The 13104-nt window shown below is 47.0% G+C and overlaps 1 protein-coding gene and 1 pseudogene across 7 annotated transcripts in view; both read right to left on the bottom strand.

Annotated features, from left to right (window-relative positions):
- arhgef18b (rho/rac guanine nucleotide exchange factor (GEF) 18b) overlaps nt 1-13104 on the bottom strand; it is a 38071-nt gene that overhangs the window by 17369 nt on the left and 7598 nt on the right. For 4 of the 7 annotated variants that reach the window (XM_076022833.1, XM_076022834.1, XM_076022832.1 and 1 more), the window contains exons 4-14: nt 12867-13050; nt 12106-12232; nt 11959-12004; nt 11331-11375; nt 10368-10442; nt 9639-9747; nt 9281-9440; nt 2815-2882; nt 1987-2032; nt 919-1120; nt 387-493 (exon numbers count right to left, since the gene is read on the bottom strand). In XM_076022833.1, the coding sequence (XP_075878948.1) occupies nt 387-493; nt 919-1120; nt 1987-2032; nt 2815-2882; nt 9281-9440; nt 9639-9747; nt 10368-10442; nt 11331-11375; nt 11959-12004; nt 12106-12232; nt 12867-13050 (1169 nt within the window). The remainder of the gene's footprint in view (nt 1-386; nt 494-918; nt 1121-1986; nt 2033-2814; nt 2883-9280; nt 9441-9638; nt 9748-10367; nt 10443-11330; nt 11376-11958; nt 12005-12105; nt 12233-12866; nt 13051-13104) is intronic. The other 3 variants (XM_076022828.1, XM_076022830.1, XM_076022831.1) reach the window with 3 other exon arrangements.
- LOC142886075 (U2 spliceosomal RNA) lies at nt 2219-2387 on the bottom strand (annotated as a pseudogene).

The following is a 13104-nucleotide window of genomic DNA, read 5'->3' on the forward strand; positions in this document are numbered from 1 at the left end:
CAAGAAAAAATATCCCCTTGAGATCCTGCATGCTTTGATTCAACATCCTTTATAAAAAAAAAATCATGAATGAATTCCCTGTGGGCGCCTTCACAGTTGCTCTAAGCAGCTGTGAGGAGGGAAAAGCGGTGCTTCAGCTTTTCATTCGTTGCAACTTGCAGTTACTTAGCCTGTCGCCGTCTCCCCCACACTGCCGCTTAATGAGAAAAGCCGAGGTCGCCGACTCCACACTCCCCCCCCCCACTGAGACTCCCTCAAGACAACCTATCGCTGGCCAAACAAAAGCATCGATCTCCAGCAAAGCAAATCCAGTCGCCGGGGAGAAAAAGCTGTTATTGGGGCTGCAACTGCTTAAACTCCATCTTTTCCTGGGCCGACTCACTCACCTTCGACGATGATGGACTCGGTGGTGGAGGGGGCGAGGGAAACGGCGTCTTCGTTGTAGCGTCTGGCGCGGAGAGCATCGGTCTCGTCCATCTCCCCGGGAAGGGATCTGAGGGAGGACAGCCACAGGTCCAGGGTGGCTTACATGCTGAGACTGGTGACACTTTATAGCACGAGCAGCTCTGACACATTGACTGGTGGACGGTGGCAACATAGTGCCGTCTCCTCTCTCAACGTTCTGCCTTTTCGTCCCTTTGCACGTCCCATTTTCTAGCTCTAACATTAGAAAAGTTTGTCTCACCTTGGTGCGTCGGTTATAAATACGCGTCTCAGTACAGCACGGATCAAAAAAGAAAACACTTGGGCAGCAAAGAATCCCGAAATAACCGACATTTACATACAGAAGGTTCCATAAACATCCACTGGGGTGCAGATTTGAGGGGGAGGCTTATTTTGGTTGTGAACATCCCGAGCAGTCTTGTTCATTCTAAACTGGCTGCAAAGCACGTGAAGACAACGAGCAGCCACTCTCACCCTGAGCTGCTGTGGTGGCAGAGGCCGTGGCCGAGGTTGACAGCGAGGGCGGAGACGCTGGGGTGGGTGGCGGTGGGCTGAGCGCTGGCTCCCCTGTAACTAATGGTCATGCCTGGGGTGGGGACAGAACCTGGGGGGCCATCGAGGGCCTGTGATGAGGCTGCGTCCCAGTGCTCCCGCTCCCTGAATGAGTCCCTGAGCGCTGAGCAGGAGAGAGGAGAGGATGAGATGAGAAACCAGTGGGAGAGAGACAAAGACACAAATGTGAGGAGAAGTGAGTGAGCGACAGAAGGCAGCAAACGTGGCAGGTTGACGGCATATAAAAGTGGGCTGGTGTCACTGTTTCCCAGCCGTGTGAACAGAGCGGCGGGTCGAGGCTCAAACATCAGTGCAGCGGGAGGAGAGACACGATGAGGCAGCACGAGGCCCATAGTTAGACAGGAACGGTTCTCCAAGCCGGGATGTTCGCCAGGGATAATAAGCAGCCGTTCGTCCTCTTCGTGTTTTCACTGTATGCATGACACTGCTGCCGACCATTTTTGGTCGAGATGTGCACGAGAACTCCACTTTGTGCCTGGGCTTAAGTTGATAAGAAAGATAAAATATGTCGGCTCCAGCAGAGAACTCAGGAATTAGTGTGGCTGAGGAATCCCGAGCTGGACTGCAAAACTGCTGAAGTCATGAACACTTTGTTCTATTGTCGATTAAATTGTGTTGTAACACGCTCACTCGTTCTTCAGCTGATAGTTTTGTGCTGCAGGTTTTTAATTCAAGATAAACACATTGAAGTGGTTGCATATGCGAGTGACTGAAGACAGACAGACTGTATCTCTAACCACAGGTTAGGTCGCAGTGCCTTTTATTGCAAGATAGAGGCAGGCTGGTTCATTGTGTCATTGTGACTAAGGTGACACAACAGAACCAGAATGGGTCCTGGTTTCTGGTTTTGGAGCTGTACAAGCAGCCAGTGCGGGAGTTAAAAAATCCCAAGTGAAGCTCAGCGACTGAAGCATCTTCCTGTGTGCATCCTGTCTGCTTCAATAGACCAGGAGGTGCGAGTGCTCTTACCAGCGAAGGAGGATCCAGATGAGCCGCTCCTCTGTGGAGAATCTCTCTGTGTGAAGGGAGGAAACAACCCAGTGGGTGCTTTGAAATACTTCCAAATGTGCATTTACATGCTTTGTTTAACGTTCAGTCCGCTAGGATTAAACATGCCTTCTGGCCAGAACCATCAGCCAGTGGCCAGTTACACATCATTAATAAATAGCGAGTCCATTACTCTGCATTGGTGCAAAAATAGAAGACCTTCATTTGAGCCCACAGTGAAGAAATTTGCAAATATGTGCACGATGGAGCGAGCCCCGATCCCATAAAACAATTGAACATATGATCCCTGGATATGGGACATCAGATATGACACTGATAACATCAGATTACGCTTGATCTCAGCCAAAAGGCTGAGAACCGACAGAACACAAGGAAAGAAACGTTAATGTTTTATGCCATGTGGGGGAAAAGTAGCTCGACTTGCAGGAGCTACCGCTAGACGCCAAACAAACAGGTACAAATTTATCTTAAGCCGGTGTCACGCAAATTACAGCTGCAATGCGTGATGACATGTTTCATTAACATGGAGGCAACATGACTCAGGGCTAACGTGCAAATTACTGCAGCAGCAGCGTTAGCGCTCAGCTCCTCGGCAAATGGCAAATAACTTTATTGAATTAAAAGTAAGATGCTAATTATGTTGTGGGACGACGTCATAATTAACTGGATATTCCTAACTACTCTTCGGATCCAACGTCAAATAAACAATTCAACTAGCAAGAAGAGGACCAGTTTAGCTGCTGCGGCCGTGTGTGTCTGCGCGATCACACGTAGACTCTTGCTTTTTACCTTTTTGGTGCTGCTGGTGCACTCGCCCAGCAGGGACTTGCAGCTCTTATGAACGTTCACAGCACAATCTGGAAGACAAGCGAGAGGAGATGGAAGAGTCAGCACTGGGCATAGGAGGCTTCAGCTTTTAATAAATGGGATGGAAAGAGTTTTTTTTTTTATTAATAAACTATTTTATACCTGTAATAATACCACTGCAATATCGTAATCCCAATATTTTCGCCAACTATATCATACGGTCAAACCCCATTCTTCCCCATGCCTAATGTAACACATTCATTCTAGATTTACAGGAGAAGAAAGCTAAATAAAGGGCAGCGAACTCAGGAGCTCATTAAAAGGAACCGACTTGCTCCCCTTGTGTCTCTGTGACAGAAAACAAAGCAGCTGCGGCTCCATCTTACATGAAACCCCTGATTGTATCTCAGATCAAAATCACAGCTGTTTTGGAAAGGCGCACGGCGGCGGCAGGTTCTCTCCAACCTCCGTTCGACGAGAGCGAGTTGCGGTTGAAGAAAGCAACCCGATCTTCTCGGCCTCAATACATATTCTCCGCTCGTCTGGGGCCTGGGGAGCTGAGAGGGGCCGGGCTGGCCAAACAAATCCCACCATCACTATGCAAAGCGCCAGCTCGACAGACAGCCGGGCTGATGCGGGCAATGATGCAAAGCAGACGGAGGTGGACGAGGGCAGGGATAAATATACAGAATGAAAACTGGCCGGGGTAATCAGTTTAATGCAGGGCTGAGAGTGAGCCCAGCGAGGGTCATGTTACTGTTGAGCCCAGTTCAATATATATATTATATGATATGGAAAACTAACCCCGACATGACCTGTAACCTCTGTGAACGACACCTTGTTTTCCCAACGGCTCTGCTCTGCTCTGCTCCCTTTACATGTTCCACATTATCCCGAGGACAAGGCAGCATCCTGGCTGTATTCAATCTGCCTGCGTGGCTCCAGGACAAAAGGCACCGCAGCGCAGTTCAAACACGACCCGTGCCAGCAGCTTCCACTTACTGTCGCAGCTCCTACTGTAAAAGCTTCTATTGCTTATTCTGCTCCCATGTGCCGCTACAATGCAGACAATGGGCAAAACAAAACAAAACAAAACAATGCTTCCTGTCCAGCGCAGCCATGGGAAAGAGGAGAGGAGAGGAGAGGAGGAAGAGTTTCAATTAAAGTGATGAATTAAAGCTTGATGGTGTCTTATTGATCTCCCGTCAAGCAGAATGTAACCAAGCCATGATCCAGTCAGACTCCAGCAACAGGCAACAGTTAACAGGCTTCTGAATGAGTTCCTCCATTAAGACCAGCGCTTAGCTTGAGTTTTTTTTTTTTTTACAATTAAAGGTTAAAATCTGACAAAAAGGCAAAAAGGTCAGTGACTGCGTGGACTTACCGCCGTTAAAGCCACCAGACCAACGACTCTTTTCCTCGTTTGAACAGACTAACACGTAATTCCAAAATCGTTTTGTGAATGAGGCTCTTTTCGGAAAAGACAGAAGAGCACAATGGGTCCTTTAAACAGGAACAAAGCCTTTTTACTGGCTACAACGTATCTGGACCAAGGCTAAACACACCTACTGGGCACGGCCCTGGGAAAAGCATTACATTAAATGGGAAAAAAGATAAGAGTATGAGGTTAAGCCAATGGACGGAGTATAAAACGCTGTGTCACTGCAACGACAACAACTTAATCATCACGGAGGAACCCTACCCTAAGCTCTTCCTTGATAAAAGAGCGAGGCTACAAGTGAGGCTATTCTGTGCGAATCCCAGTCAAGAAACTTGAGGAAAGTCGAGAAGTTTCGGATGATAAGCGGGAACAGCCTGTCTTCCGTTCCCTGATATGACTGGGCTTATCAACGGTGACTCCTGGCAACTGTGGCGCGGACCACCTCCACGTTTGGCAACCACACAGTGTGCACTGTGGCCATGGTAACAAACCATTCCCATGCCAAAGAGTCGGCAGGGTTGTAAAAATGTGTCTTTTCCCCCCCATCATTGCCAAACTTTATTTTTATAGTTAGAATTTCCTTTTCATTATCAAGCTCACAAGAAAAGTGATTTCACCCATACACAGGAGTCATTTGTACTACACTGAACCAAAGTGTGATCTCTCTAATGGGACTCCAGAATATGAGTAAATCGTTCAGCCATGTTACCAAGTTGTGCATCTGTATTTAGTCAAACAAATGTACAATGACAGTGAAAACACTGAGCCATGTCAGCCGCTCCGTGGTTTTGCACTCATCGAAACCTCCGCCGCTGCCACTGCAGCCACAACGTGCTGACTCGTCGACGCCCTGTCGCACAAGACGCACGTAGGGCGGATGTACAGTGTGCGGCACAGCGAGAAGCTCGGCCGGGTAACAGCTGATATCGGCAACAGACAAATGGAAAAACACAGAGCAATAACGCTGTCAAAAAAAAGAGGTGTCACACACATGACCGTGCCCCCTCACGCTCATTGTAAATGGGAAACATGTTGCTTTGCGTTATCTCACAGGAAGCGGAGGGATTTAGAACGACCTGCTGATGAACAAAGGTCGACTTTCTTTCAAGGAACCACTGGGATGTTGCTGTTATGACACTGGGAGGACATTAGGCAACCATAAATGTCTTTGGCCTGGATTCCCAGGCATAAACTCCCATCAGCTCGTGTGCATATATGCAAGGTAAACATTCCTGTTTCAGGACAGAATGCAAACCCTCTACTGTTGCCTCGGCTGAAGTCAATGGGCCTCAAAATTCAAGTGAAGGTGTGGAGTGTAAATTCACAATTAACATTTAAAGAACCCACCTTCGGCTGTGAGCGTAGTGCGCCGACCAGCATGTGATCCGCTAGTGTGAACTTGCTTAGGTCTCAATGATGCTGTGTCACTGTGTGAGCTCAAAGTGACTCGAGGGAGTATTTATAGATAGCTGACACTATTCTCGGCAAAAGAATAAACCCACGTTTAAGCCACGTTACAGCTCCCCTCAGCGACCTACACACAAAGTCCCAAACACAAAGTGTAAACAGCCGTAGCCCCGGCTAGTTTTTTTTTTTTTTTTTTCACACAACAGCCCAGAACTGGCACAACCTGCTTACTGTGAATGTGTATGTATGTATTTACAGGTAAGATGACAGTGGCAAAAACATCAGCATATGGGCCAAACGCTGAAGGAAGTGCAGCACGAAGTGCACTTGATCTCTGGACCCAGAGCTACTGATTCAACCCCAAACCCTGGATAATCAGGCCAGGAGGACATTTGAAGAAGTCGACTATTGGTTGAACATTGACAGCAAAAAAAAAAAAAAAAAGACAAAAAAAAAAAGAAAATAATACAAAAGCCATACACCCCTACTGGGTCCGGCATGCTGGAGGGCAGATCAGTGATGCACGATGAAGTGGTGTGTGCTACCAGGGTGAGATGTGTGAGTCCTGGAGTCAGTGGAGTGGGCTTTCATGGGCCGGCAGAGCTGCCAAGCACAATTAGCACCATGTGACCCAGTCAGGGAGAAGGAGAAGTGGTAGAAGAGGAAGATTAAGCGAGTATCCTGCCAGCCAAAGAGGAAAGAATTCAACACACAAAAAAAGAAGAAGAAGAAAGACTCGCACTGTTTTACTGAAGGGGGATAGTTAGCTGCGCATCTGAGCATCCCCGAGTGGGAGCAGAGCTGAAATCCAACTTGCAATGTAACAATTTAACACACGCAAAGGCTTAAAATAAATAACGTGGATAGCGTGGACATTATTTATTACATCCCTTCATACTTGGGTAACGTCAACATTTACACGAAATACCTGTCCGAATAACAGATGCTGTTATCCCACACGCTAACATGAGCTAACAATCACCTGTTGAGCTCCCAAAGTGTGCAGCCAACAGCATAAACAAAAGTCCACATTGTAAATGGAGGGAAGTTGTGCAACACATACACAGGGAAAGTAAACGGCGCCGCGCGGTTACACGCTCCGTTATATAAATGATCGTTTCAAGGTAATTACGGCCAATAAGCGCTGACCAAACTAACCTTGTTTTCCCCAATGGGAAGCGCTCCAGAGCAGGCTAACGCGCTAGCTAGTTGGTGAGCTACATTTTAAGGTTGCAGTCTGGATTTATTCTGGACTCGTTTGTGATAAGAATCAAGTATCACAAACCAAGCTATTCTATTTTAAAGGTGTGCTCAAACTTAATTCCGGCTCCACCCTTAAAAAAAAAAAAAAAAAAAACATTGAGCGATGGTCGGCTGTGATTAGCACTTAGCTGATGGCTAGCTTAGCGGTCAGGGTGCCCGAAAAGTCCATTGAGCGAAACAACGGGAGTGAGTTATCCACCTGATCCCTCTGGAGACCATCGCTACAGCAGCTGCCTTACCCTTTCTGCAACAACAACGACAAACACACGGCTTCACAGGCTCGGCTGCACTTGAGCGGGGATGGTAATCCGGCCAAAAGTGAAATAAATAACTTCTCCCATTGAGCATGAGAGAAAGAGGGTAGTCCGCATTCTTGGTGCCGCTGTCCACTGTCCTGTTGCTCTCACCGGGAACAATCTCTGGCATACAAACGACGCATTCCACAGGCTGATTCTCGGCTGAATCCCCACAGGGCTCGCCGCAAATTAAAGGGACACTCACTTGTTTTCTCACGCCTCTCCCTCTGTGTGTGTGTGTGTGTGTGTGTGCGGATGTGAGAGTGAACAACGGTTCAACAAGTGTCACCATGGACATGTCGGGACAGCGACTTTATCCATCTGTTATTTCAAAGAGAAAACCAAGTGGGATGTGAGTGGCTACTCCTTGACAGGGTGCAGTGCGGGTCATCGTGGATGTGGAACACTGAACCTTGTGAAATGCCTTGTGGTGAACAAGTGCACTATTAAAAGACAATCATACCTTAGCGCACAGGCAGACTTTTTTTGTTTTGTTATGATCAGGACGACTTATAGCCTCGCAGTGGAAGACAGGCAAGGCAAATGAAGTAATCGGTTTACATTCATGAAATGAATGAATGCAAACCCCACAAGCGAACACGGTTGTGTGTGTGTCCGTGTTCTGTTTCGATCTGTATTTGGAAGGGTGCTCTATCGAGGTGTGAGAATTAAAATGAGCAGGAAACATGTCTGACTGACCAACAAGCCATCATTTAGGATTTCACGCAGGTGGCTCTATAAGTCAAGGCAAGGTTGCTTCTATTGGGGGACAATCCCAAACTTATAGCCAATGTAACATTTTACTACATATTTTAAGGTCCTCTATTACACCAGATTTTTAGATCAATACTTTCTGCCCTATTCCATTGTGAGGCCTTGTACAATTATTTAGCCAAAAAAAAAAAACACTCTACACATATCAAGGAATCAGTATTTGTAGCCCTCTGTTTACAGCCTCCAGCCAAAACACTTGATTCGAGCTTCTTGTATTGTGACCTTTAAAATAACTGTGTTACATAAAAAGAATAAGATAGGCCTTGGAGCTAATTTACTGCATTTAAACTGCAACAGCATTAAACTATCGTAACGTGAAAAATATGACTATTATTACATCATTTGGTTAGCCTCTGTAAAGGCTCAGAGGAACAAAACCAGAGAGACCATGGTTGCCAACTCTCACACTTCTGGTGTGTGACACACACTGTTGATGTGTGTCTCTTTTCCTTTAAAAGTTAGCTGTATAACAAACTTTTACATCTGTCGCTATAATCTGTAATTTTGACCCCTTCTGGATTATGAGCCTTTTCAAATGGGCCTCACCCACGAATAAAGACTCGGGTGGCTCTTGTTTTGAAATGCAGGTTTATCGGCTGACTGGGAGTGGCAGAAAAAACAGAAGTTGAGGGGTGTTGAAATGTCCTGGACAGATCTCTCTGAAAGTCCACACAAAGCAGTGAGTGCCTCCATGTTAAGAAAGCGAGGCAGTGTATGGCTGATTTAAAAGCTTGAGCCGGTACGCTGCCTAAAAACAGTCAAAGGGTGGTGCTAATGCATCAGGAACTCCATTCAAATGAGATGAGGTGTGGAAAAAAAACGGACTTATTTTGCAGACTGGATGCAGCGGAAGTTGCCTATTTTAAATGGAAACTTATTTCGAGCAGCTGCATTAAACAGAAACAAAAACAAAAAAGTGACTAGACTGCAGACTGGATAAAAGTCCAGAATGCAATAAATCCAGTTTTTTTTTTCTTGTGCTTTCAAATTACAAAATTACAGTTATACAGCAGAGCTTGCTATCAGTTCTTGCTATCTTTTGCGCAAAAACAAAATTCTACAATGAGTTCTTCACATCAGAGCTTGTGGTCTGCATGCAGCAGGTGTAAAATTGAGCACGAGTGCAGCAGCAGCAGCAGCGGCAGCAGCACTGGCACAAACAGACGCATGCCTCTGCGTGTGTGAGCGCAGCACCTGTGCTCTCTCGACTGTCAGGCGGCGGCACAAGCGTGGGTGCGCGTCCAACTGTGACTGTGGCGCTACTCACTCATGCACTGCAGGCCATGCTTTTTCTGCAGGGTCTTGCTGCACAGCGAGCAGGTGGCACAGCTGGAGAAGGAACCCGGCACCAGGTGATGCCTGTTCTCCGCTTTCTCTTTGGCCTCCTTCCCCTTCTCTCTCTGCTGCTCTTTGTCTCGGTTCTTACCCTGCAGGGGCACAAGCACAGGTCGGGAATTTTTTTTTTAGTGCAAAATCTGGTTAAAAAAAAACAAAAACAGTTTCTGGTTCCGACAGCTTCAGCGGGTATGACATTGCACATTTAAAGGCAGAAGGGAGTAAGTTGTTTGTTTGCGTTTGAACTCTGCAGCTCTTTGAAGGATTAAGTGTTGAGTCCAAGAGTTTACCCTGTCTTTGTTGAAGGAGCCGGTCATCCTGTTCCTCAGAGAGCTGAGCTTCCTCCTCACCTTGGTGCCTTTCTCCACCTTCTCTGCCCGGTCCTCCTCATCTTCGTTTCTGATCACACAAGCAAGGAAGCAGAAATACATATGAGGCGCCTGTCCAGACTGCTGGCGTCGAAGCAGGAAAGCTTGAAGAGAGAAGCTGTGTTACGAAACTAAAACCTTTCACTGTACACTAAAGGTTCCAAGTTATATGAACTTTCAGATCTTTATTATTCATCCCATCCCAGCTTTGCTGCAATAGTTAGGTAGCAAATTGAGCTTCAAAATCGTTACAAGAGGACAAAAACAATGTAGTCTCAAAGGTCAGCGCCAACACATGAGTGAGGCTATTGTTGCTGACCTGGAAGAAGGATTGATCACATTTGTGACATCACAAGGTGCTGATTTACATAATAGCACATGTTTGGAAAAGAGGGCAGAGTGAATAAAGTGAAGGATTGACTTTTGTGTGACAGGCTGGGTTGGCACGTCAGCACCGTTCAAATGATTTCTGCCTAATATGGGAACTTTAAAGTCCTGCATCTAATCTTTTTATCATATCTGGTCTGGTTCTGGCTGCCAACGAAACATGTCATCCCTAACAAATGATAGCGCTTGATCTGCATAAATACATATCTCCATCCAAGCATTCCACATCTGTAAACAGCAGCCCAGTTTTACTGGTCAACTTACTCGTTAGAGAGAAACTCGTACCAGGTGACGCTCCCCGACTCTTTGCCGTCTGATCTGTTGTTCCTCTGCTTCGCTCTGTGTAAAGAACCATGACACGGGCGTCAGTGTGGGAATCCTCAGCGAGGGGGTCATTATCACACCACGCATAAACAGTGCTGGGATTATTAGATCAGTCAGCGGTGCTCTTCAAGGGGGGAAAAGTGTGCGGCTGACTGTTTGGTGGGGTTACTGGAAAGTTTGCGTTTCTGCGTGTGAAGAGTTTTCACAGTGCCTGCCATGCAAGAACGGCATCGACTCCGGGTGCGCAAACAGACACATGCCAACCAGTGTTGTTGGGATTACTCCATTAAAGTAATGCAACTACTAATTACTGATTACTCCTTAATAAAGCAATCTAGTGACTTCTTTCACTACTTTGTTTCAGAAGTAATCAATTACTAGTTTCTAATTTGCTAATTACTTTAGTTAGAAAAAGATAAAGCAGCAGCTGCTCAGTGCTCTCGAATGAACTTTATATAAATTTTGCTCTCTGAACACAAACTGCACATTTGACAGAACAAACTCATGCACAGCACTGGTGCCTTTCGCAAAGCCCATATTGTTAAAATAATTAGAAGATTTCGCAACAGCAACAAAATCGTTACTTGACAAAGTAATTATGACATCATTACCAGTTTTGCCACAGTAATCTAGTTACATTACTCTGTTGCTCAAAAAGTAATTAATCTATTTGTAATTACAGTAGTGGATTACTTAGTAATAGATTACTTGCCAACACACACGCCTTTGCATGCATGTGCACACACACACACACACACACACACACACACACACACACACACACACACAGTGCAATGCCCTGCCACCCACTGGCTGTTTGGTCTCTGCTTCTGCTCGGAAGGCCGGGGTGGGTGGTGGTGGTGGTTGGAGCGGGAGGCAGACCTCCCTCTCCTGTTTACTTACCCGTGATACAGCTTCAACTCCTGCAGAACTTTCTGTACCATCACCCTAAGACAAACAAGACACTAAGGCTGAGTCGGAGGAGGGGGAGGACACGGGGTGGGAGGAGGGGAGAGCCGAAGGCCGTCTTCAGCCAAGTGTCGAGCCACTGTTTAATGACACTCCCTCGGCCGCTTCGGCCACACCATGCAAACGTATCACGCACGCTAATGCGCACGCACACACACATGAAGGGGCCATCTAAGGAGGTGCGAGAGAGGGCCGTGGGTTGGGGAGAGCCGGGCTGCAGACATATGACAGGGAGCAGAAATGCTAGGAGGGAACGGGGAAAGCCCCCGCTGTTACGTGGGAGTCAAACATCTCGGCTCGACTTTTACGATTCACATCTCTAGAGCAGCGGCGTGAACTATTGTACTGAACAAAAAAGATCAACAGACGTTCCCTGTGACTCCAGCCGTTGCGGTTTCCCCTCTCTTTTCCCGTAAGCCCCATTAAAACTCTGAGGTAGCAGCCAGGCTGCAAGCTGCAACTGCACAGAAAATAAATAGTTCACCGCAGCACGCTGCTAATCTCAAAGGTATGTGTGGCCTGACTCGAGCGGGCAGCGTTATTGATGATGGTGCAGACTCACATGTGGCTCTCAGTGGACTGCAGGTTTTCCTCCAGGTCCAAATCTGCTACACGGGACGAAAGAAACAAGACATTGACGTATATTTGAAAAAAGACAAATCCTGCTGGATGTGAGAGAAAGTCTATAGTAATGAACTGGCAGCCGCACCTCCTGTCGCCCGCGCCGCCTGCTTGGATGTGTCCACAAGACGAGAGATATGTGCAGCACGTGAACAGTCGTCGGTGGCGAGGAGGTCTGAGCGGGAGAATAGATGGCGGGCAGCCGCACCGGCAGCCTGGAAGGATCAGAGAACAAACATAAATAAACACGCATGTGCTTCACGTGCGCTTTTACACTCCCCAGACTACTGCACGGTTATGACTGCTGTTTTTTGTATGATTTTTTTCCACCAGCACCTTTACATGAACTCTGGTTGCCTGGTTTTTAACCTGGACCTTTGGTATTGTGTTTGTACATTTGCACATCCTCACTGCAGGTGTAAGGAGGAGCCCACATCCTGATTTTAAAACTTCTTGGGGAGAAAATGGGATGCTGTGGCATATCTAAACCTGACGACAGCGGCCTGCCTTCTCAGCCTCTGCCAGGCGGTGCATCAGCGAGCCAGACCTGATGGCAGCAACAAGATCTTCCTACTTTTGGAGTGACAAAACACTCAAGTTCCAATAACAGACAAAATCAAAGCGTCAAATCAAGAGTTTCTGTTGTAAACAGAAGCACTGTAAATATAATGCTGTGGTCAGAAACCACATTTTTGAATATGCAAAAGGTTATGAATGTCCAGCTCCTCCGTGTTCATGTTAATATTACATACTGGATATGATCTAAACCAGGAACACGGCTCAACACCTGGATACTGTGTTAACGCACCCCGCGCGTGATTTATTGACAAAGCGTGTCATTTGTCCCACCATGTGAGGAGGCCTGCTTGTGAGGCGGGAGGCCCTCGGGCCGAGGCCATCCATCTCATCAGCAGGACACGACATGCAGGTGCTGCTCACTGCTCCCTGGGTCGACTTGAAAAGACTGTTCAGTGTCTCCTCGTCGTCGTCTCTGTCCCCATCGCTGTCCATGGCCATGGTGTCCAGACTCAGCCTGGAGAAACGGACGGAACAGGTGGATAACTGAAGTAGTGGAAGACGTGTGGGT

This window comes from Nelusetta ayraudi, unplaced genomic scaffold (assembly GCF_046127955.1).
Source record: "Nelusetta ayraudi isolate G7.1 ecotype Tasmania unplaced genomic scaffold, CSIRO-AGI_Nayr_v1 ptg000013l, whole genome shotgun sequence".
Lineage (NCBI taxonomy): Eukaryota > Metazoa > Chordata > Actinopteri > Tetraodontiformes > Monacanthidae > Nelusetta > Nelusetta ayraudi.